The sequence below is a fragment of the Populus euphratica genome, unplaced genomic scaffold (assembly GCF_000495115.2).
Source record: "Populus euphratica unplaced genomic scaffold, PopEup_1.0 scaffold75.1, whole genome shotgun sequence".
NCBI lineage: Eukaryota > Viridiplantae > Streptophyta > Magnoliopsida > Malpighiales > Salicaceae > Populus > Populus euphratica.
This window is the reverse complement of record NW_011499866.1, coordinates 1,377,142-1,401,569: the sequence shown is the minus strand read 5'-3', so window position 1 is coordinate 1,401,569 and position 24,428 is coordinate 1,377,142. Positions and strand designations below refer to the sequence as shown.

Genomic DNA, 24,428 nt, shown 5'->3' with positions numbered 1-24,428 from the left:
GAGGCCTTGGCATGAATAAGTTAACACAAAATATTCTATTGCTTCACATTTCAAATAAACAATATGATCCCATGTGTGAATCATTTATTGGTTGGTTGTGTGAGCTCACTAGCGATGTCATCACCCATGTGCCATGAACGTGAACATCCCCCCAAGACATGCCAAGATAAACGGTACCCTAGCTTGTCATCACCACCAGGATAACCATGCGTACATATATATATAATTGACTTGTATTTTATCCTAAATTTCTTCCATAAATGTGTTTATTTCTTGATAACAAGTCATAATAGCTCTTAAATATACCTAGTGGTTGCATGTACAGTTGCGAGCACAAAAGAAAATTATTATTTGTAAGTTACATTTGATGCTTTTTCATCGATTTGACTTTGAGTAGTTTAGTTGTGGCCTTCAATTCATACCCTTGCTAGGCGTTAGTTATGGAAATGTTCTGTTGTCTAGTTGCAGACTATATGTAGTTGGCGTTACCTATAAAAAAACGCTCTTGCAATTGTTTATTGGCTGCTTGGTGATTGGCACGTCAACTGTACTATAACGTACCACGAATCTTACAAGCTACTGCTAGCAAACTTTTTGTTCTGGTTTTGGAATTGTCCACATCCCAATAATCTGAATTGATACTTTATTATTAAAAAATAGTGAAAATTATATTTGTTAATTTAAAATTTAAAATTAAGATGATTTTTTTATTTTAAGAATTTGAATTGATATAGCATGTGGGATATGTTATTATTAGAGAATAATATAAATTATATTACTTTATTTATTAATTTAAGTTATTAGATTATGATAATTTTCTAATATAATATTAAAGTTTTAATGATGAAGTAGTCACGAGTTTATATTTCACTATCTCTATTTATTTGATAAAAATTAAACATAAAATAATATAGATTTATTCAAGTTTAAGGTTCAAAAAGCTTTTATTATGTTAAAAAATAATATAAATTATATTTTAAAATTTTATCTAATAGTATAAACTATTAAATTGAGATGTTTCTTCAACATTTATCAATTCTTTGCTTTGCTTATGCATGTTTCAGGTGACAACAGCATGTATATATTTATGAAAAATTATACATTCCTGATTTAATTATAATTATGATGGATATTGCCGTAAACTCTAGTTAATTTGGAGTATGATTGGAAATGCAAGAGAAAAGTTCTTTACAGGCATCTTGAAGTAACATTGGAAGAAGTCAATTTCTTAGAGAGTGGATAGCTTGTCTTTGATCTAAGTTATAGGGAAGATCGATACCACCTAACCTCTCTTTTTTGTCTTTTTTTTTTTATTTTTAAATTGGAGCTCACTTTGATATTTAAACTAGTTCGGTGATAATACAAGAGACTTAAAAATAATATCATGATTGTACGTATTGCACATCTAGATAATCAAAATGACTCTGAAAAAAAACACATTAATTTACAGTATTCTAGACTCACTTATTAATTCAAGCTTATAGAGATATTGCCTAATACCGCCCTTGTTGCCTTTCAATGATTATGGAATATATTGCGCTCAGACAACATGGTTGCAATCAATTTCCTCCCCTTTTCACATTGCTTGAATGATATTTTAATGAGCCGACAGAATGTAAGTAGTGATTATAAATAGTTGCCGAGTTTGCTATCTTCTTTATCAAATTAAACTAGCTAGCCAGCTCTAGCAATAGCAAATAAACCAGCCTTCATTGTCTTGGAGAACAGATAATATTATGGCAAGCCTTTCTGTTCTCAGCTGTGCAGTATTTTTGTTCCTAGGTATATGCTGCACACAGTTTCAGTACTCAGCCTCTGCGGCTTGGCAACAAGCCCATGCAACTTTCTATGGGGGAGGTGATGCTTCTGGTACAATGGGTAAGTGCTTCTTTACTTTCAATATTCTCTCTTTCTATGTACTCCAAGGGAAATTAAGTATTGCGGGGCAACATGTGATGATACAGTTGTTCAAAAAAGCGCTGACTGTTTTGAGTTAATGATGCCCATTTAGGTGGTGCCTGTGGATATGGAAACCTTTACAACGATGGCTATGGAATAAAAACTGCGGCACTGAGCACGGCTTTGTTCAATGATGGCAAGTCATGTGGCGGGTGCTATCAGATAATCTGTGATTCAAGGAAGGTTCCTCAGTGGTGTCTAAGGGGTAAATATATTACCATCACTGCTACTAATTTCTGCCCACCAAATTATAACCTCCCTAATGACAATGGCGGCTGGTGCAACCCTCCTCGGCCACATTTCGACATGTCTCAGCCTGCTTTCGAGACCATTGCCAAGTACAGAGCTGGAATTGTACCTATCCTCTACAGAAAGTATGTTCTTCTTAATACTTAACACCTTCCATTCCGAGTCTCTTGACATGAAATTTTGGAATTATGTGTTTTCGTGTTTTATTAATCTTGGTGCATCATCAGGGTTGGCTGCAAAAGAAGTGGAGGCATCAGATTTACCATCAATGGAAGGGACTACTTTGAGCTGGTGCTTATATCCAATGTCGGTGGAGCTGGAGATATCTCTCGGGTATGGATCAAAGGGTCTAAATCTAACCAATGGGAAGCCATGTCAAGAAACTGGGGATCCAATTGGCAGAGCCTGAGCTATCTAAATGGTCAGAGCTTGTCCTTCAAAATCCAAACCAGCAATGGGAAGACCAGAACAGCACTCAACGTGGCACCCTCCAATTGGGTATTTGGGCAGTCCTTCAAAAGCAATGTTCAGTTCTAATTCTAAAAATCATGCACAGGATAGCTGCAAAAGTTCCCGATAGTGTGCCTATTCCCCTTTGCAACTTGTCGTCTTTAATTTGTTATGGTGCTATTTGTTTTTTATGGTTTGTCCACTGTATTTTAGGACGTCTATATTAAAAACCATCTTGGGCGTGGCTTGGCATTTTACGATTAAGCCCACCGAGAAAGGGGAGAAACTTGTGTAAGCGCAATGGTCTGCTTCGTGCATTATTATAAACATTTCCACTCTTCTCATACCTTTATTTATGTTACCTCTTCTAAGTATTACGCGAACTAATTTTTTTTTAACATAAAAGAATGTCAAAGTCATAGTATTTTTTAAAATAAAATATAAAAAATCCAAGATTCTAATTATTAACTTGATTGAATTTAGTAAATTTAACTAATTTAACAATATCATCTAAAAAAAATCAATGATAATAAATAAATAAAAATTAGTCATAATTAACCATAATAAACAGCCAATATCTCAGAAAAAAAAAATCCTTCAAGAACTTATAGTTATTTCATTGTGAACACTAGCACACCACCATTTATATTTAATTAATTCATTTTAATTAATAAAGGATTTTGATAAAAAAAAATGTAGGATCTAAAAAGAAATAACAAATAAAAACACCTGATATTTATTTTAAAAATTAGTAAAAAATCATATATAAATCAATAATTTAATATTGAAGGATGAAATTTAAAAAAAATATATCAATTTAAAAAAAAATTATGAAAGTATAAAAAAATTAACAATAGAAAGAACCAAGATGAAAGAAAAAAAATAAAGTGGGGGTGATCGGAAAAAAATCAATATAAAATAAAAACAACTAGTAATAAAAAAATAAGGACCAATTCTAATAGATGAAAAAATCAAAGAAAAATAAAATTAAAAACAAGTATAATTTTATAAACTAATTCAAATAAAATAAATAGTAATAAAAAAATAAGGATCAAATTTAAAAGAAAAAAAAATGATTAGCACCGGACCAAAAATTTGTTCACTACATGCTTTATCGAATAAAAAAGAGACTATTAAGATGATTCAAATACCATTGTAGAAGGATATTTTTAGCCATAATAATCAACCACACATGCCGCTTTAATATGGTAGAGCGGTTGATGCGAGCATGTCGACTATTTTTTATTTAAATTAATATTTTATAATATAAAAATATCAAATTATTTCTTATTATAGCTAATAATAACAAAAAAATCATAATGTAATGAAGAAAATGCCCTCTGTCCAAAGGCATAGATATTTCCTTCCAAGGGTAATTATTATGCTTTTTTAGTTAAAGAATTTTCTATTTCAGTGGTAAGTATGTCATCTTTCTGTGAATAAAAGTATAAAATACGAAAAAGTTTATCTATACAAGGTTTATAAATTTTATTTTTAAATTTATTTAAGTTATTTAGTATTCAAAAATTAGTTAATCTTAAAATGGTGAATTTCCTTATGTAAATCGTTTTACCCTAAGAAGTTAGCCTAATATATTTATTTATTTTGTTCGAAGAGCAAAAAAAAGTAAAAACACTATTTTCGCCTACAATTTTTTTTTTATCCAGAGATACAGCGTTTTTTTAATTTTTAATTTTAATAGCCGCCGAATTGGAGTAATGAGCACCTCAGCAGCGTGGTTCGAGGGAGATACAAGACTAGGCGAGAAAAACTGGGTTGATCCACACAGAACATGTTGGATGCCAAAACGTACCTGAACTTACCCCGAAGACATGCCGTGATATGCGACACCCTAACTAGGTATGACTCGTGATCAGAGAACAATTGTACACGCATATTCTATGAATATTTATTATCAATTATAAATAATTCATATCTTAATTTTTTTTATTGATTTGACTTTCAATATTTTAGTCAAGAATCCTCAATCATCTGTTAGGTGTTCGTTGTCTCCTTTTGCTCGTCGAGCTAACTGTACTGGAAAAATGAACGTACCACGGATTCTACAACGTGGTTGCCGGTGCTCTATTTTTTAAAATTTAAAATTATTTTTTATATATTTTTAGAAGGTTTTGATTGGTTATATTAAAAATTAAAAAACAATTTCTATCAAAGTAATAAATTAATATTTTTTTTCTTGTTACAATTAACTAGAAATGATATAAATTTAATAAGGAAAAACTGTCACTATAATACCACGATATATCTTTATCTTCTTATCGCAATTTTTCGAATAATTGGCCGAGATCATGTTAAACGATATTTCAAATAAAAGGGAAGCTAGACTTTCGGAATTCTTTTTTTTTTTTTTTGATTTACGGGGGGGGTCCGGGTCAGTTTACGCGCACCACGACTAATCCACACGGTCCACTGAACATCCTGCAAGTCCAGTGAGCAAGTACGGTACCGCGAGAGTGACAGGCGTGCATGGTGAGATTCGAACCCAGGTACGGAGGAAGGGGACAAGTCCCTTCCACCACTAGGCCAGAACCTCATTTGCGACTTTCGGAATTCTTATTACTACCCGAGATTGTTTGAGAGATTAATTCATATACGAGAGAAAATATTAAATAAAACAAGACATAATCTTTGGTATTTGATAGCAGGTGCTTGAGCACTCACATCTTCTCACTTATGTTTTGCATTATTGTATATATATATTTTTTAATTTACAGCTTTTTTCAAATCAAATCACCAGTTGAATTTAAATGAATTTTATATATAATTTAAATTCAATTAATAACCTACTATAATTAGAATACTTGTAAAAAAAATTAATTAACAATTTTAATTATTTTTCCCTGAAATAATTTTTTGTTTATTGTAAGAACTATTATATTTATTTAGTGTTTTTTAACTACTATCCTTATATTGTTTTTACCATTTATATGTGAATTTTTCAGTCTACCTATAGGAGCGTTTGGAGCATTGAACTGAGCTAGATAGCCTTAATTATTTATGTTTGATTTGTTTTTGTTTTTTGAAAGTATTTTTTAAAAAAATTAAAAAATTTTATTTTTTATTTTAAATTAATAATCAAAAATAATTTTTAAAAAATAAAAATAAATATTATTTTAATATATTTTCAAATAAAAAATATTTAAAAAACAATCGTTACTACGCTCTCATAAATATACAACCTGATTTGAAAATACCCCTGTACGGCTCAAATCTTAGAATAAACTCAATCAGTACCAAATAAATTTGGTGGCAGAGAATTTTTTTTCATTCTAAGTAAAAGATGAGAATGATGCTGGCCCTTTTAACTTAGGAATTTTTGTATATTTGTTTTAAAAAGTCTGCAAATTGTTAATTGCTCTCGTACGTGGACTATATTTTGATGATTGTTCTATTTAAGGGGGAAAATCAAGAACTTATTTCAGAGACATTTTAAATTTTATCTTCAGTTCCAAGCGTGGGTTCACTGTGCTTACCCTCTGCCATCTCTTTTGCAGTTAAAATGTTGTTTTTAATGTCAATTTCAAAAGAAATTACTGTAACAAATCAAAAGATCTCATGCTTAATTTATTTTTGGTAATTTTTAGTAATTAAATTTCATTTATAATTTCAAACAATATCCTAAAAACAATTCTAAACTAAAAAATTGATTTATTATAAATTGGAATGCGGTTTCTTGAGCACCGATAACCAATGCTCAACAAAATTGAGAATGATGGAAAAGTAAACTAGGAGTTCACTGTTTGGTTTCTGGAACTTCTCTCGTTGCGTTATTATGGACTGTATTGCTCTTCTGCAATGCAAATTTGATTGTTCCTGAGTTCAGAAAAAGACAAATACACTTTTATCCTTGTAGTTCTTTAGTGTTGACATTTCAGCTTTAAATCTTTATTTTTATTTTTATAATATTTTAATTACTTAAAGTTAAGATTGGAGAGAGGAAGTTGTTAGAAATGAAGAGGAGAGAGAATGATTTCATACAACTAGACAATCTGGTGTCAATGGATTAATCTCGGAGATAAACGAACCTTAAATTTATATTTCTTCTTAATATATTCTTTCAAATATATTCTTTCAAATATTTTTTGGATTTGAAACTCATACAGCCTTATACTCACTTTTTATTTAATAGAATGAGGGTTATAAAATTTAAATTTATAATTGATTAATTAATAAAGTTCTAATATTATGTTGAAAAACTATATAAATCAATCATTTTAACTTAAGTTTAAGTTGTTAGGTGAGATTTTAAAAATAATTTTATGTTAATCTATAACACATTCTTTTGTGTCTAGACTAATTTGTGTTTAGTTATTGTTAATTAGAACGGAGGTGATGAGATTTGAACTCATAACCATTTGATAACAAAGCTATAGTACCATATCAAAAAACCTTATTAACTTAAAAATTTAAATTGTTAAGTAAAATCTTAAGAATAATTAATTTTATATTAATGTCTAACAAAGTTCAATCAAACTTGTTTAGACCTTTAATCATGCAAAGAAGAAAAAACATCATAATTCTTAAAGTTTTTCTTGATTCAATTTGATTTTATATTTAGATTGAATAGAAGCTATTTTTGAAGTTAAAAATGTAATTATTGAGATTTTTATTATATTTTTAGGTGAAAATATATTACAATTTAGATTTGGGGTTCAAATTATTCAATCCTGAGTTTTTAGTGAATAAAATTTATTATAAATATTTATTTTAGTTGTCTCAATTCCTTATTTAAAAAACTATGTTGCTATAAAAACAATTGTTAAAAAAAAAGAAAATAGATGAATAAACAAATAATTTTGATTAAATAAATATATTTTTTTGTTTATAATATAGATTGTTGGAGTTTATTTAAATATTTATTGTAATTATCATAGAGTTCAATAAAAAAAACACAAATGGGACAATTTCTCTCTTCCCCGGTTAAATATCTGGGGCATTCAGACAGAACGGAATAACTCAATTTCTAATGGTTTTTGTTGAATATTGCTACAGACGATGATTACAGAACGGAATTCAGACAATCAAGTACATGATTAGAGCCAGATTTCAATTCTTTTTTTTTCAAATTGCATGCGAACATTTTGTGGAGCAGACGAAGATTTAGCAGTTATTATAAATAGCAGCGGTGTACATCATCGTCTATATCAAAGATAGCAACAATAATTACATCAACCAACCTTGTTTGTTTCTCAGAAAAGACAATGGCATATCTTTCTATTTTCAGCTGTGCAATCTTCTTGTTTATTGGTCTCTTCTGCAAACAACCTCAAGTACGCGCCTCGGCGACATGGCAACGTGCACATGCAACTTTCTATGTTGGAAGTGATGGTTCCAGTGCAATGAGTAAGTGCTCGTTCAATTATAAGTCAAAATGTCTTTACCTGAACTCTCTATAGTTCATTTACCAGAAAAGAGCTAAATAATTGTGATCGACAAATGCAGTTTATGATCATACAATATTTGTTCAAAATGATGCCCAATTAGATGGTGCCTGTGGATACGGAAACCTTTACACTGATGGTTATGGAATAAACACTGCGGCGCTGAGCACAGCTTTGTTCAATGATGGCGAGTCATGTGGCGGCCGGTGCTATCAGATAGTTTGTGATGCAGCCAGTGACGCTCAATGGTGCCTTAAGGCTAAGTCCATTACCATTACTGCTACTAACTACTGTCCGCCTAACTATCGTCCTGCTAGTGACAACGGAGGATGGTGCAATCCTCCTCGACCGCACTTTGACTTGTCTCGACCTGTCTTCCAGGCTATAGCCGAGTCCAGAGCTGGAATTGTACCGTTTCTCTACAGAAAGTATGTTCTCATCAATACTCAGTGCTCTTCCGTTCCGAGAATAGTATTTAATTATGCGGTGGCTTGTTGATTTAAACGGTTTTGGTATATCAGGGTGACATGCAAGAGAAGGGGAGGCTTCAGATTTACCCTCAATGGAGGGAGCTACTTTGAGCTGGTGCTTATATCAAGTGTCGGGGGAGCTGGAGAGATCTCTAAGGCATGGACCATGTGTCTAAATCATAGTTTTGAAACCCGGCTCAGCCCGGCGGGTCAACCCGGCCGACCCGGGGCTGGAACTAAGTCGGGTTGATGAAAAAATAGGATAAGCTATGACCTGACGTGACTCGGCCGACCCGGCGGGTTGACCCGGAAACCCGGACGACCCAACAAAACCCGGTTGCAACCTGTTGACTTTTATTTATTTTTTTTACTAAAATGACACCATTTTGAATTTTTTAAAATAGAAATTGACCCAGCCGACCCGATCAAAACCTGAAATCCGAGCCTTAAACCGGGCCGGGTTTAAAAACTATGGTCTAAATCCAATAAATGGGAAGCCATGACAAGAAATTGCGGTGCTAATTGGCAGAGCCTAAGCTATCTAAATAGTTAGAGTCTGTCCTTCAAACTCCAAACCAGTGATGGGAAGATCGTAACAACCCTCAACGTGGTTCCTTCAAACTGGACATTCAAGCAGTACTTCGTAAGCAATGTTCAAATTCACGCATATATTCCATGTCAGCAGATTTTTTATCTATTTTACTATTATTATTATTATTGAAATATACTATTGAGTAGGTTAGCTATTTTTAAAGGCTAAAAATCAACTTGTATTATTTATTGTATCAGCCTATATTATTTCTTGTTGTATTCTTTTTTATCTTAACTTGTAAATTCTATTTAAATAATGGATAATTCTCAATAAAAAAACATACAATTTTATTCAAAAGACTCTAAACTATCATGGTATTAAAGCTACAACTCTGAATTATTATTTGCTATCAAATTTCTTAGTTTTAGTTATTCTTGATCAACATTCTATTAACCTCGTATATTTAGATAAGTTTCATGTTTTTATGATTCATTTCAATGACAAGAACTACTCTGCTTTAACGTTTCATTTCATGATTTTTGTCAAAGGTAAGGAGCTGTGGGGGCATTTTGATGGAAATAACCCAGCTCCTGACAAAATCAAAGACATAGACCAGTACATCAAGTAGGAAGTGAAGGATGCTCAAGTCATGGTTTGGATCTTAGTATCTGTTGAACCTAACATCATCTTGAATCTTTGATCCTTTTAGACTACAGCTCAGATATGGAATTACATGAAAAAAATTTGCAGTCAATAAAACACTGCTTGAGCACTCTTTAATACGATAATTTTTCTATTTCTGATTTTTACTTTAGACTCACTAATATTTGGATTGAATACACTAATATAGTTTATGTTGGTTTACCCTTCGAAGGTCTTAGCTCTATTCAATCTGTTCATGAAATTACTTAATAGGATCAATTTCTAATGAAACTAAAACCTGAATTTAAAGGCACCAGATCTAACCTGATGAACCAAGGATTTGTTCACTTCTTGGATACATGCCATAGTGACCTCCTTTGAGAAGAACAACGTCTTCTCACTCAAACCACTATGGAACAACGACGATCTATATCTATTATTGTGGCCTATGCAACACAAGGTAAGCTAAAAGACTGGGATATGAGCATTATTCAGTGCTTTTGTTGTATGCTGCAAATTGTCCCTAAAAATTCTGCTATTATTACAAAAAAAATGGTCATATCATCAAAGAATGCCCTACTCGACCTCCTAAGAAAAAAAAGACAATATATACTTTCTTAGTTGGCTCTTCACCTCTAACACAAAGTGCTCCTACTCCTGTCCAATTAGTGACTCCTGACATGATTCAACAAATGATCATTTCTGCATTATCAGCTTTGGATCTCTCAGGTAAAAATCTTTCTACATCATCTTCTTGGTATTTTGATTTCGTAGCTTTCAATCATATGACAAACAATGTTGCTTCTTTTACTAATGTCAATGAATATTTTAGACATCTCAAAATTCATACTGTTGATGACATTCATTTACCTATAACGACCATTGGTGATGTTTCTCCCTCTCTCATTGATGTTTTTGTATCACCTGGTCTTACGCAGGATCAACAATTAGGGAGGATGATTGCGAAGGGGCCTAAAGTGGGATGTCTTTTTCCTCTTCAATTTCCTTTATCTTTTTTTTCTTTGGCCTTTGTCACTTGTAATTCTGGTCATATTTATTACCAAGCATGGCATAAACATCGTGATCATCCAAACTCTAATATTATTTATGATTTATTAAAATTTATTGGAAATATAGATTCACCATCTCTTGTGCTATTTAGTTTGATTGCAATTCTTGCAGGCTTGGCAAAATTAAAACTTTGTCCTTTCCTATTCACATACCACATGTAGTCCAGCCTTTCGATTTGATATATAGTGATGTATAGGGTATGATATCAGTCACTTCTCATGATAATGACAAATACTTTATCATTTTTATTTATGACTGTATTCGTTTCATATGGATTTGTTTTCTTCATTCTAAAAATGAAACATTTTCTGTTTTTAAGATTTTTCATGCAAATATCCAGACCCAATTTTCAGCCCAAATCAAAATTCTTCGTTCTAACAATGGGGGTGAGTATATGTCTCATTTGTTTCAGGACTTTTTACAGCATCATGGCATCATTTCTCAACAACCTTGCCCTTCAACACCTCATCAAAATAAGGTGGTTGAAAGAAAGAACCGCCATCTTCTTTATATTGTTCGTACTCTATTATTACAATCGTTTACACCTTCTTATTTTTTGTGTAAAGCTCTCTACTACTTTCCACCTCTTCAACAAATTGTCTTTCCCCATATTGAACCACAACACTTCTTTCATTAGGTTGTTTGGTTATCCTATAACTTATTCTAACCTCCGTACCTTCAGTTGTGTCTCTTATATTCATCTTCCTGCACATAAACACACAAAACTCACGACTTAATCAATTCAATGTACTTTCATAGAATATTTAATACACCAAAAAGGTTTTCTTTGTTATAACCTAGATCTATATCATATTTCAATTTCTAGAAATTTGATCTTTCTAGAATAGCAATATTTATTTTCTATGCATCAGGATCCTGTTCTTCCATCATTTACTATTTTGCTTATGGTTACTAACTCTTTTACAGCTCCAGTCCTTTGTAAGCCTCTCTTAATATATTACAGACACTTATCTATTACTTTCTCCCAGCCTTTAGACCCTCTCGAGCCTCCTTAAGTTCCTTTCCCGACTATTGCTTCTGTTCTAGCAACTATAACTCCCTCTCTTCGATAAAGTACATAGGTTTGTAGACCCCCAGATAGGTATGGTTATTATCCTCCCTCATCCTTCACAACCACCTTATCTTCTACTTTTCTTTCTTCATCTTATAAATAGGCAATAGAGCATGAGTGTTGGCGAAAAGCTATTGAAATTGAACTTCTTGCACTTGAAAAAAACCAAACATAAGATGTTGTTCCATGTCCCTCATCTATACATCCCTTTAGCAGTAAATTTATATTTTCTATCAAGCGTCGTTTTGATGGGTTCATAGACCATTATAAGGCTCAGTTAGTGGAACTTGGCAATAAATAGGAATATGGTTTGGACTGTGTGAGAGTTTCACACCAGTTGCCAAAATGACCACTGTCCGAACTATACTCGTCTTTACTGCATCTCAATCCTAGCCCTTATATCCAATGGATTTCAATAACGCTTTCCTTCATGGTGATCTCAAGGAAGATGTTTACCTGAAACTTCTTTCTGGTGTATCCACTTCCTCATCTAATGATGCTTGCAAACTGAAATGTTCTTTATATGGTTTGAAGCAAGCACCGAGAGTATGGTTTGACAAGTTTTGATCCACATTGCTAGGTTTCTTCTTCACTTAAAGTCAATATAACTCCTCACTCTTTCTATGAAAGACATCCATAGGTATCATTATCCTTCTTGTTTATATGGACGATATCGTCATCGATGGCTCTAACTTGGAGGTAATCCATGCAATTCAGACTTTGTTGCATTCTACATTCCATATGAAAGACCTTGGCCAACTCACTTATTTCTTGGGCTTGGGAGTACATCATCAACCTCATAGTCTCTTCCTGTATCAGCACGAGTATAGTCAGGAACTAGTTCAGTTAAGCGCCCTTACAACTTCGGTTGACACCCCCACAAAACTTAATGTGAAATATTGTTGTGATGAAGGGAAGCTTTTTGATGACCCTACTATCTATCAGAAGCTAGTTGGTAGTCTTATTTATTCAATTATTACTCGACCAGACATTTCTTATGTTGTTCACACTATCAACAAATTCATGTAAGCACCAAGGCATCTTCATCTATCTATTTTCCACCGTATAATTCACTATATTTTTGGCACACCCGATCGTGACTTATTCTTCCTTACAGGTTCTTCACTTCGACTATAAGTCTATAGTGATGTTGATTGGGCTGATTGTCTAGATACCAGAAAATCTATTATCGGCTAGTGTATGTTTCTTGGTGATGCTCTTATCTCATGGAAATGCAAGAAATAGGACTACTTCTCCAAATCATCTACTAAAGTAGAGTACTGAGTCATATCTGTTGATCATTTGGCTATGTGGTCTCCTTATAGAACTCAGTTTCTATCCAGTTCATCCAACTCCACTTCATGCTGACAATATTAGTGCCATCCAAATTACGATCAACCCTGCCTATCACGAACACGCCAAGCACATTAAGGCTAACTGTTACTCAATCAAAGAAGCATATGATCATCACATTATCACTCTTACACATATCTCCACCAATTTTCAAATCATAGATATCTTCACCAAATCCATATCCTGCTAGCACCATCATTTCTTTACTGGCAAATTGAACCATCATTTCTTTACTGGCAAATTGATGCTTGTCGATTTACCAATATCAATTTGAGGAGGATATCAAAGGAAATACCTATAAATTTAATGCTAGGAGATTCTTTGCCTTTTTATTTTTATTTTTATTGAGATATACTAGCTATAAATTAGTTATTTTTAAGGGTTGAAGATCAATCTATATTAATTTTTTGTATTGTATTATTTTCTGTTATATTATTTCCTATCTTGGCTTGTATATTTTATTTATATAATCGACAATTCTCAATGAAAAAATATATAATTTTATTTAAAAGACTCTAAGCTATCAGTTCCTTCATGATGTGTTGATTTTCCTTTGCCATTTGTCTCCGGCCATGTTTGTTTGTGGGAAATTACTATCTTTTTGAAAGTGAATGCCAATTAAAAAAACAAAAACAAAAACAAAAAATGAAACATTGAGAATATAGCTTTGGTGAATTATGACTAATCAGCACTGTCATATAATCTGTGCCGCAACGCAGGTGTTCTGGAGGGTACATGCATCAGTTCCATAAAACAGCTCCATGGTTTCACAGATGACAAAAATGAAAACCTACTTGACTAAACAGATTATAACATGAAACTACAGTTAAGCTAATAAAAAAAGTATGAAAACGCCGAGTTCCGTTTTTGTAATCATCAACGTGGTTGCTAGCTGTGGCAATTCCCGCAAGTTCATCGTCACGGTCAATCCACTCGGATGATGAAGGGGTGTCATATATATATATATATATATCATAAGAAATAGATAGCAACCTCGTCGAAGTTTTTCAGCAAATATAGTATTAAAGGAAAGGTACCCTCCCAGATTCTAATAATCGAACTAGAAAAAACAAATTAAAATTAAAATAACAACCTGCTGAAGACAATGGATGCATGCAAGTGTGTGTTGCAAGTCAAAACTATGGTATAACTTGACTCATAATTCTGGGACAGTATTATTACTTCTTTGCTCTTAATTTAAGATATAGCGAACATCAACTTATATCCAATAGCATTCTTCAATTAAGGGAAAAAAAGAGGAAGAAAATATATAATTACAAATATCAACAAAGAGACTTTATCAAGCATAGTACCGAATTGGGAATTTTCTTAGGAACAAAATTAGGACTTCTTGGGGGCAAGCTTGGTTTTGATCTTGTCAATCTCCTTGGTACCAACTTGGAAAGCTTTAGTCAAGACATTGTCAGGAACTGCTGGGGTTGAAGTAAACAAGGTCATGGCAATGGACTGGGTACCAGGCAACTGGCTATTGAATGCTGAAATTACAGAGGCTGCCTTGTCACCGTTGTTCTTCTGGAAATGAACTAAACCTCTAGGGAACACAAAGACTTCGCCTTTCTTGACAGTCTTTGAGATCAGTTTGTTTGCGGTGGTGATAAATCCAACATCCAGTTCACCTTCCAATACAAAGATCATTTCAGTGGCTCGGGGGTGAGTGTGAGGTGGGTTAAGGCCGTCAGCTGCATAGTCAATACGAGACAGTGACACGCCTAGGGTGTTTAGGCCTGGGATTTTCTCAACATTGCCTCCTGTTACGAGTGATCCTACTGAGTTGTTCACTTTTCCGGGTTTGGCTAGACCGTCAAAGAAAAAATCAGCTTCCGTAATATTTGTCTCTGCCTTGCATGTAAACCCATTCACTTTAATTCCTGCAAAACGCCACAAGAATTAATAATGTCAGTCAAATCATTGTGCAAAGACTGCGGCGGTGTTTTATAAACAGAAAGAACCCCCTTCATCAAAGCTACACGAAACACACCTGCAGAAGTATTAGCCACGCAGAGGTCTTGAAGCATGTCAGGATCGTAAGCAAGGGCGCTGGAGATGACAGCAAAGATGACCAGATATGTGACAACAGCTGCCATTTCCTGCGGTGGAAAATGGAAGTACAGCTATCAAGATACTATTATGATGCAGAGGAAGGACAGGTCCTGTTCTTGTCTCGACGTGGAAGCCCTAGCAATATTTTATAGCAGGAACCGATTTCTCTATATAGATCACGAATACTAACTGGGTTTCTGGTGGGTCAGTTAAATTAATAAAAGAAATGCACACCTCAATTAGCGTCTAAATTAATCAAGCTATAACGTACAGCTTATTCATTGTGAAGCGGAAAAAGAAGGCTTTCAAGGATTAGGTGACAGATGGGCAAGGCTTAAAGGGAGAGAAACCTGCAAGTTTTGGGTCATGATTATACAGGAGAGTCAGAAAATGAGGCCTTAAAGAAAACCTTTACCAGCACCAGAACCAGAAACAAGGAAATTTGGTGCTTGAGATGGGACAGCTCCACCACCGCTCTTTATTTTTATCTGCATTTTTTTTTCCCCTGCTAAGCAGCAGCCCTCGCACCCGTGGTTGGATGGTCCAATCAATGAAACTTGGACCCTCTCTTAAACTCAGGTTCTCTGTCGTCTCTGCTCATGCAGGGTTCCTTGGTCTCTTTCTGGTCCTAAAGTACCCTGCCAAGAATGTCCATCTTTGTGAAAAGTAAAGGGTATTATAGTATTAAAGAAAAAAATGGCTTCTCCCCTGACGTGATTTCTGGCAAGAAAAGTGTAGGTGGGAGAGGTCTTTCAGAGCAATTAACATAGCAAAACGCCTTACAAAACACTCCTACTAAATGTTCACAGAAAGAGAACATGACAAATATGCTAAATAAAGGCATGGGAGATTCACTCATGTTTTTCCATTCATCACTAAAGTATGGTGATTATTTTATCCTTCCCATTAAAAAATTAATCCCTTTGGATTAAGAGTGTTAAAAATGGATTTTCCTTGATATCTAATATAATGATATTTTCCCATGGATCATAAATCATTATTGATTTGTTTGGGGTGTTTTTGTCCATTAAATATTTTTATAACCAGTAAAATAATCAAAATATTGTTAGGAGCAAAAAAATTAAGTGGTGCCGGGTAGGAGTATTTAGATATTTTTCTTTTTTATATACAAATAAAATTACATAGATATTTTTTTTTTATATATACAAATAAAATTACAGATACATGCTTGGATATAATATATTTAATTTATTGTTGTAGGGGTATTTTTATTTTTTAACCTTGTTTTTTTTGTTGATTGTAAGTTTGGCTTAAAGTAGTTACGTTGACACATGAAGATCACGCACCAGTGTATTGAAATCGCACACACTTTAGGCGACACATGCAATGGTTTTTGGTTGTCAAAAGTGATCGTGTCTCAAATTATTCTTCATCGTCTCCTCTTCCATTATAGATGGCACATGTTCTCCAAATTTAGTCGATATATTGCTGACGACCCATTTTTTTTCCTTCCTTCATTTCTCTCTTTTACCCCCCGGAAATGCACTATGATCCTTATTTTTTTTGTTATTTCAAATTCAGATCTTTGAGTTTTGATTATTGTTTTTTAGCCATTTTCTCTTTTGTTGAAGTTTTGTTTGTTTTCAATTTAACTCATACTTCTTAATTTGTATATATAAGATATTTCAATTCGATCTTTTTACTTTTAATTTCTTATTTCTTTTCTTTTTCTTTTTTATCAAAGTTTTTATGACTTGCAATTTGATATTTCAAATCAAGTTTATGATTTTTTTTTTCAATAATAATGGTGATTTCAATTTGATCCATTTTCTTTTGATTTCTTATTATTTTCTCTAGCCTTTTTGTCAAAAATTTTATAATTTTCAATCCTATCCTTCAAATCAAGTTCATGGTTTTTATTTTTTTGATGATGATGATAATGGTGGTAGTATTAGTAGTAGTTACAATAATAATTGTAATAATAATCATGGTAGTAGTAGTAATAATAATAATGATGATGATGATGATGATGAAAATAATAATATTATTGATGTAACAACAACAATAATCACAATATTAATTAAATTAGTAATGATGATGATAATGATGATGATGATATTATTAATGATAGCTATGACAATAATAATAATAACAACAACAAAAATAATATTACTAAAAAAAATAATGATAATAATAATAATAATTATTCTGGTGGTAATAATACTATTGTTGCTGCTACTACTACTATAAATAATAATAATAATATAGAAGAGAAGAAGATGAAGAAGAATAATGATAATAATAAAAATATTAATAATAGTTAATGTGGTGATAATGATAATGATAATGACAATGACAATAATAATAGCTACAATAATAATAATAGTAATGATGATTATGGTGTTGGTTGTTAAAATAGTAATTATATCAATAAAAATGTTGTTATTTTTTACTTATAATGATAATATTAACAATATTTATGGTGGTGGTGATAATAATAATAATGGTAGTTATAATGATCTTGATTCTTATTTTTTGAATTGTTATTTTTTAAAATTAGTTTTATAATTAGTTTTTTTCCCTTCAATTTCAACCATTAATATTTAATTTTTTTAGAAATGGACTTCGTGATTTTTCTAGATTAAATACTTCAAGTTTAATAACTTAGCTCATAGATTTAAAAAAGTTAACATATTTTTTAAAAAACACTTTACAATTCTTTTTATTTTTAATCAGGTTATTCTAATTACATAATTTAGACCATAGGTTTGATGGGATGTCCCATGTTGACTTAACTCTAATTAGCGTTTTTACATATTTATCATAAATTTATATCTTTTTTTACTTATTTTTAGTACCTAAACATTGTTTTTTGTTCAAAAAACTGCTCGGCCCCATGGCAAAGCACAAGTATGAAGGCTAGTTTTGTATCTGATAACGTATCAATTCTCAATCTACACTAAATCATTGACCCACGCTACACTATGGTTCGAGTCAGATTTTCCTTAAACATAAAAAGAAAAGTTTAGATATTGCTAATGTTTTTTAGAACAACCCAATAAAAAATAAATATAATATTAAAGAATATGAGACCGAAATAACCTGTTAAAAAGAAGATTATATATACATAAAAAAAAAAGATTAATTTAACAGGTGTTAAAATACTAAAACTCGTAATCCTAATCATTAGACTAAGATATCCCCAAAAAAATAAATCAAAACATATGATGAAACTTAATTTCCAACTAACCCAATATTAAATGATAAAAATTAAAAAAATATTTTAATTAAAAAATAACACAAAAAATAACTCGAGTCAACTCAGATTAACCCGTTAAGTATTATTCTTGGGTTATAAAACCAAATTAAACTAGTAGAAAGTAAATAAAACAAATCATGAAGTATAATTTTAAATTAACTCAGTATTAAAAGATAAGATTGAAAAAAAAAATATTAATTAACCACGTTAACCCACTAACTATCTATCTCACCCAAAAAAACAAATCTAATATTAAATAAAAAAACATTAATTAAAAAAATAAAATAAAAAAATAAAAGCAAAAGCAAATGTTTTTTCGGGCACATGTGGGGAAGTAATATCCATTACTCATAAAATCATATTATTAAAAGAATATAATTAATATCTCTCATATTCAACCCTTTTTATCTCTCTTTTAATAGACTCTTTCGCTTCGTCTCAAGCCTAGTGCCTTTCTCTTTTTATTTATGTAAAAATAGTATGGGTGTTTTGATTTGATTTCTAGTAAAAAAACAGCCACCAATATGTGAGAATTAGTAACAAGATTTGATTAATATGGTATTTTATTTTGATAAAAATTATGGAAAAAAAGAATTCAAATGAAAGTTGTGAATTTTTTTAATGGTTAATAAAAGTAGCAAATCATAAGTTGGATTTCAAAGTCAAAGAAAGTAGTATAATTGAAACTTTTCCGGCCAAAAACTTTTTTTTATTATTTGTTTTTGGTTAAAAACACCTAAATAACACCCTTATAACATTAAAAAAACTAATTTATCAAATTAAAAAAAAATAAAAAATAATCCAAGAACACAAATTTAAACTAGGTAAAGATTTTCTTTATCAACTTCAATCTTTTTTTCAAATTTAAAATAACTATCATACCCCAAAATCAATCTTTTTAATGAACAAAATCAATGAAAACTAATGATTCTCTCTCCTCATTCAAATCTGATAACTCTCTTAAAATAAAAATAAAAAAAAATAAACTTTTAAATCAAGTTTGAATTTTAAAAAAATCTTAGGTACAAAGATTGAAAAAAAACAGAAGTCAAGGGATAAACAAAAACTTTTGAATCAAAATTTAAATTCGTAATAAAATTGATCCTTGTTACTTTGGACTATTTTTCCTAAATTGAACAAATGTTAACTCAATTTGGATATAGAAACAGTCAATCAAAAAAAAAAAAAAAAGAGGATGAAAAACGAAAATGCTACAGTAAACATCATATGTTATAATATAAGATATAATTATGATAATATTGGAAGACATAAAATACTACAAAGCCGTTTCCGGAGCAAAATTTGGTGACCATGGGAACGGAAAAGCATTAACCACCAGGAAAGGATCGAGGAGGTGAGGTCGGAAAAGGGGTGCGGGAAATAAATCTTTCATCAAAATTTTACAAACCATTCCAAGGAGAAAAAAGAAAGAACATAAGGACTTTAACGATGAATGAGGCATACAAAATAATTAGATACTGGAAGCTTAAAGGGGCATCTGATCGCAACATTCTAGCAGCATGGACTGATCAGCTTCTGCCCTCGCATAAACTATTCCTCAACTTGAAATAGAAATGATAAGATGAAAAATTTATATTGCAGAGAATGTCATTCTAAATTGCATCGATGATTACCACTCCTTTGAAAATGATTACACTACTGAGGCAATGTGTAAACTGAAAACAACTAGCCAGCTGATCTCCAAATCCCTCCTCCCTCCAGAGAAACCACCATAACAGAGACATCATCATGATATTTACGTCTGTCTCCATGAGGAATGTCAAGCAATTCGTGAAAATCCATTCCTGTAACCTCCAAAAAAATACAATCAGAAAATTGCTGAAGACTTCAATTTATGGCAGAGGAACTATTAATTTCAAACTCATTTATAGCTGAAGTATGAAGAGATTTTGATTCGACTATAATACTATATCAAGGGCAAAGATCAAACGGCTGTACTCTTCCTCCGCAACTGTCAGTGAAGACTTGTGATCAAAGCAAAACTTTACACAACTAGGTGACACTGCTCTTTCAACAGAAAATCTGGCTACCAGCTGCTGGTGATTTTACGGTTTAGTTATTGAATGATAATTTTGAAGAGACTTAACAATTGATGTAGAAGCCAAGCCAAAGATTTCATGCCAGATTTTCAAGGTGGGTTCTGCAACTTTAACAATTTGACGTGCAGTACTCGTTTGTTTCTCACGACTGTATCCTCTCTTTTTTTAACTGAATTACACCAACCAGTCAGACACTGCTTTAAAGAGCTCAATGTGGACATTCACAAAAAAAGTGAGAAACTACAAGGCCACAAAACACTATGGGAATGACCACAACTTGCGAGATTAATAGAGCAAGTTCAAAGATCAGAAAGAAATACTACCAAACCTACAATTCCTGGAAGGTACATGTCCTACCACTCCATCCCATCAAAGCATTCAGGTAAAAAAAAAAAATATATCAGTATATTTCATTTCCCATCATGAAATTAAAATGACAGGTAGAAAGTTAATTCAACTAACCATTCTTTTTGGCAGCACGGAAGAGAAGTTCTGCAATGAGATACTGTGCAGGATCACCTCCAGGGGCATTTTCCATAAACCACGTGACATGAGCAACCACCTCTTCATTGCTGAAGTACTGGTAAAGTCCATCAGAGGAGAGAACTAAGAATCGATCACTTGATGAAAGTCGGTGATGAACTACAGAAGGAATGCAGCTCACATAGGGATTATTTCCCACATAATCAATCTGAAAAATCTCTAGCAGAGCTTCATTACAAGTTGGCTGCAACCAGTATCCATAAAGGTTGGTTAACAAAAAGATAAACAAAAAAGCCAATGTGTAAATATGCAAATGATGCATCCTGCTTATATACAGGATTTGCTAAAAATGGGAAGCTATTAGCAAGAGTATATTATTGGACATAACGCCTTAATTTCAATGAACACATGATAGATATGAATAGTGTGTTCAATGCTATGAATGATACGTAATATTATGAGAATACTTCAAATCAACCATCAAGAATAACTTGCAAAAGCAAAGATTGACGCTCACTTTCAACCTTAACTAAATGGTATAAAGAACAATTTTCGAAGGGCAAAACAGAAGAACTGAAATGTTTTCCAACTTGACAGATTTCACATCCCATCAACTGAAATTTTATGATGCAAAATAAAGTTTCAAACTGAAACAACAAAAAACTTCTCAAAGAAGTGTGCATCCCAAATTCAATCCCGCATCTCATCCTGTACTCCCTGGTTTCAAAAATCAATATGTTGGCTGTATAGCTTCCTGATTGCCAACATTGCATTTAATGATTTTTTAGACTCCATCCATAAACAAACAGAAATGGAGTTGTATATTACCTTGACATGCCAAACATGATAGTAACAAAAAAGAAACCCCCTACCCCAACCTTCATAATCCTAAAATTCTATTATGCCTGCAAGATAAGATTTCACCAACCAAATCTAACCTGACAGAGGTATTTGATCATGTCATTGCTCTGGGATTGCAAATATAAAATTCAATCTTCCTCCATAGATCAAAACTCATTCAACAACTCAAGTTGATCACTCCACACTAAAGTGCCCTGATTCTACTTTAATTTCCTGTAATCATTTAGATTGAACTCCCTTTTCAGGCCTATCTTATCACATGAACAATCTAAAATACATGGAAAACCTTCCTTTCCAACCTGACAGCTTCAAAAAATTAATAAATAAATAAATACAGCTCTCTCCCCTGTCTACAAATCTGCTGCTGAAGCGAAATTTAAATCCTGTTTGCTCTTCAAATTGGTTAAAATAATTGACACTTCTCAGAACAGGCCCATCCCCAGCACCCTCACACAACCCAAAACACCTCAGCTCCAGATTATAAGAACACACAATTACATCGTTCCAAGCAACTAAAACGAATGCAATTCCAGAACCAAAAAAATAAAAATAGAATTATAGTCTGGTGTCATGGATAACTTCTCTCTCTTACCTTTTTTTGTTCCCTTGATTTGACACAGTGCATTGCAATTATTCTTACACGGGAGATTGAGACTTGAAGACACTACCGAACTATGGAATTGCTGAACAAACACAAAGTTGATAGAACAGATAATACCAAGGGAAAGCTCAGCCATAACTAACAAATTGACCACATAGCAGATACTGACCCAGGTTATTATGCATATAAAACCAAATTTGGGAAGAAATAGCAGAAAATCCATGGCATTCAAATTATGCCAAATGAGCATTTATATTATTCCTTTCAAAATCCTCAACTATTTCACCAGCAGACCATCATGATTTTGAGAATGTGATTCACTGCTAGGTGGGAGATAAGGAAAATATGGATGCCACAGAAAGCTTACACATATCAACCCTAAATCAGCTCTCCTGAGATCATTGAAGCCAACAATCACTAGAAATCATACAGAGATAAATGGTTCATTGGATATACGTACTAATCAAATGCATAAACACACACCCACACATGTAGTAGGACATTCGAGGAAATATTCCAACTTCCACATTTCCCTTTTCAATGTATTTACAGACCAGCTATAATGTGGTTGCCTTCAACAGTCCACTATCTAGTGAAGAAAAAATACAGCATGTATAGATGGGAATGATTATATGAACATTGAGTAGCCATGTCAAGTTAACAAATTACTAAACTGATGAATTGGCCATTTGTGATCCTGAGATCTTTGAAAAGTTTAAAGCATGTAGATAAATACAAAGAGAAAACAGAAGTCAAGGCTGAAACATTGACTGACCTTCTTCAAAAAACCAGCACCGAAAGCCCTTGTTACTTTCAATTGTCCCTTCACACGATCATTTAAAATTGCTTGGTTGTCATCAGGATGTTCTGCCTTTATTCTAAACACTTCCTGAAGCAAGTATCCAAGAATGCAAGATAAATATTCAATTACAGCATAACATGATCAAAGTGTAGCAGTAACTTATTTATTTTTTCACTGATTCATCAAATATTTTAATGACTAATTAACCCTATGAAAATCCTTAAACCAGGTGGCTTAATTATGAAATGATATTAACCAGCAAACAGTTTGGCAACTGATTAGCAGAAATTTTAGCTTAAATTATTCAGATTTTTCTGCTCCTGAGCATGAATTTGGCAACACAATACCTTTACTTCACATCTTTCAGAACCAGAGAAAGAAAGTGATCTACTGCTTAAGAAAATGGCGAATCACTAGGATTTTAAAGGGAATCCTATCCGGTTGATACTCAAATGAACAAATACATGCTATAAATCTTCAGGTTTATTCGAACTCATGATGCAATTGATGGATAGTACAGAAAATGAACATACAAAAGCCAAACATGTAGATAACATTTGTGGCACATTCACTATAATAACCATTTTGAAAATTTCAAGAAGCACACCTCTTCAATACTTGTGCTGTGATCAGTGGAAAGCTGAACTGCCCTCATCTTTAATCTGCAAATGGAGATCTCTCTATTCTTGTTAATCATATTAACCTGATTGTTTTGATTATGCATTGGAGACTCCTCTGAAATTCTGTCCAGCTCCATACGTACTAGTGACTCTCGGGATCTATTCTTATACCCCATGTCATCCTTCAACAAATTTGGATTAGGATGACGATCATTCGGTCGTTCTTGTGCTAATATTGCACGGCTATCCCCAAGGTTCATGACATACACATCTTGATCCTTCATTAGCATCACTAGAACACATGACCCCATCAAAGCAAGCTCCGCATTTTTATCAAGGTCCTTCTCCACCATTTCCATATATTCCTCTTCAGTGTGTTGCAGTGCCCGAGTCATTGCTCTCAAAACTGCATCATGATCGACAATTCCTGATTTCCATCTCCTACTAGGTCCAGAGGGTTCCACTACTCGCTCATCAGCATAAATCTCCTCTCTATGCCAATCATAACTCCAGGGAAAGA

General features: G+C 32.6%; 4 protein-coding genes across 4 annotated transcripts in view; 2 read left to right on the top strand and 2 right to left on the bottom strand.

Moving 5' to 3' along the window:
- Positions 1 to 1,683: 1,683 nt before the first annotated feature.
- Positions 1,684 to 2,953, top strand: LOC105126201 (putative expansin-A17). The gene is made up of 3 exons (XM_011026989.1): positions 1,684 to 1,878; positions 2,012 to 2,333; positions 2,436 to 2,953. The coding sequence occupies exons 1-3, from the start codon at positions 1,737 to 1,739 to the stop codon at positions 2,743 to 2,745; spliced, it is 774 nt and encodes a 257-aa protein (XP_011025291.1). The 5' UTR covers positions 1,684 to 1,736; the 3' UTR covers positions 2,746 to 2,953.
- A 4,927-nt stretch (positions 2,954 to 7,880) lies between these two features.
- LOC105126200 (putative expansin-A17) lies at positions 7,881 to 9,083 on the top strand. Its single transcript, XM_011026988.1, has 4 exons — positions 7,881 to 8,022; positions 8,164 to 8,488; positions 8,582 to 8,699; positions 9,003 to 9,083. Exons 1-4 carry the CDS (start codon positions 7,881 to 7,883, stop codon positions 9,081 to 9,083), a joined length of 666 nt encoding a protein of 221 aa, XP_011025290.1.
- A 5,264-nt stretch (positions 9,084 to 14,347) lies between these two features.
- On the bottom strand, positions 14,348 to 15,748 carry LOC105126199 (germin-like protein subfamily 2 member 4). Its single transcript, XM_011026987.1, has 2 exons — positions 15,200 to 15,748; positions 14,348 to 15,089 (listed from the first exon to the last, which is right to left on the bottom strand). The coding sequence occupies exons 1-2, from the start codon at positions 15,303 to 15,305 to the stop codon at positions 14,542 to 14,544; spliced, it is 654 nt and encodes a 217-aa protein (XP_011025289.1). The 5' UTR covers positions 15,306 to 15,748; the 3' UTR covers positions 14,348 to 14,541.
- A 4,091-nt stretch (positions 15,749 to 19,839) lies between these two features.
- Positions 19,840 to 24,428, bottom strand: part of LOC105126284 (protein phosphatase 2C 32) — a 7,515-nt gene continuing 2,926 nt past the window's right edge. Inside the window, exons 2-5 of the mRNA XM_011027103.1 lie at positions 23,896 to 24,415; positions 23,262 to 23,375; positions 21,004 to 21,268; positions 19,840 to 20,286 (exon numbers count right to left, since the gene is read on the bottom strand). Of these exons, the coding sequence (XP_011025405.1) occupies positions 20,168 to 20,286; positions 21,004 to 21,268; positions 23,262 to 23,375; positions 23,896 to 24,415 (1,018 nt within the window). The 3' untranslated portion in view covers positions 19,840 to 20,167. The remainder of the gene's footprint in view (positions 20,287 to 21,003; positions 21,269 to 23,261; positions 23,376 to 23,895; positions 24,416 to 24,428) is intronic.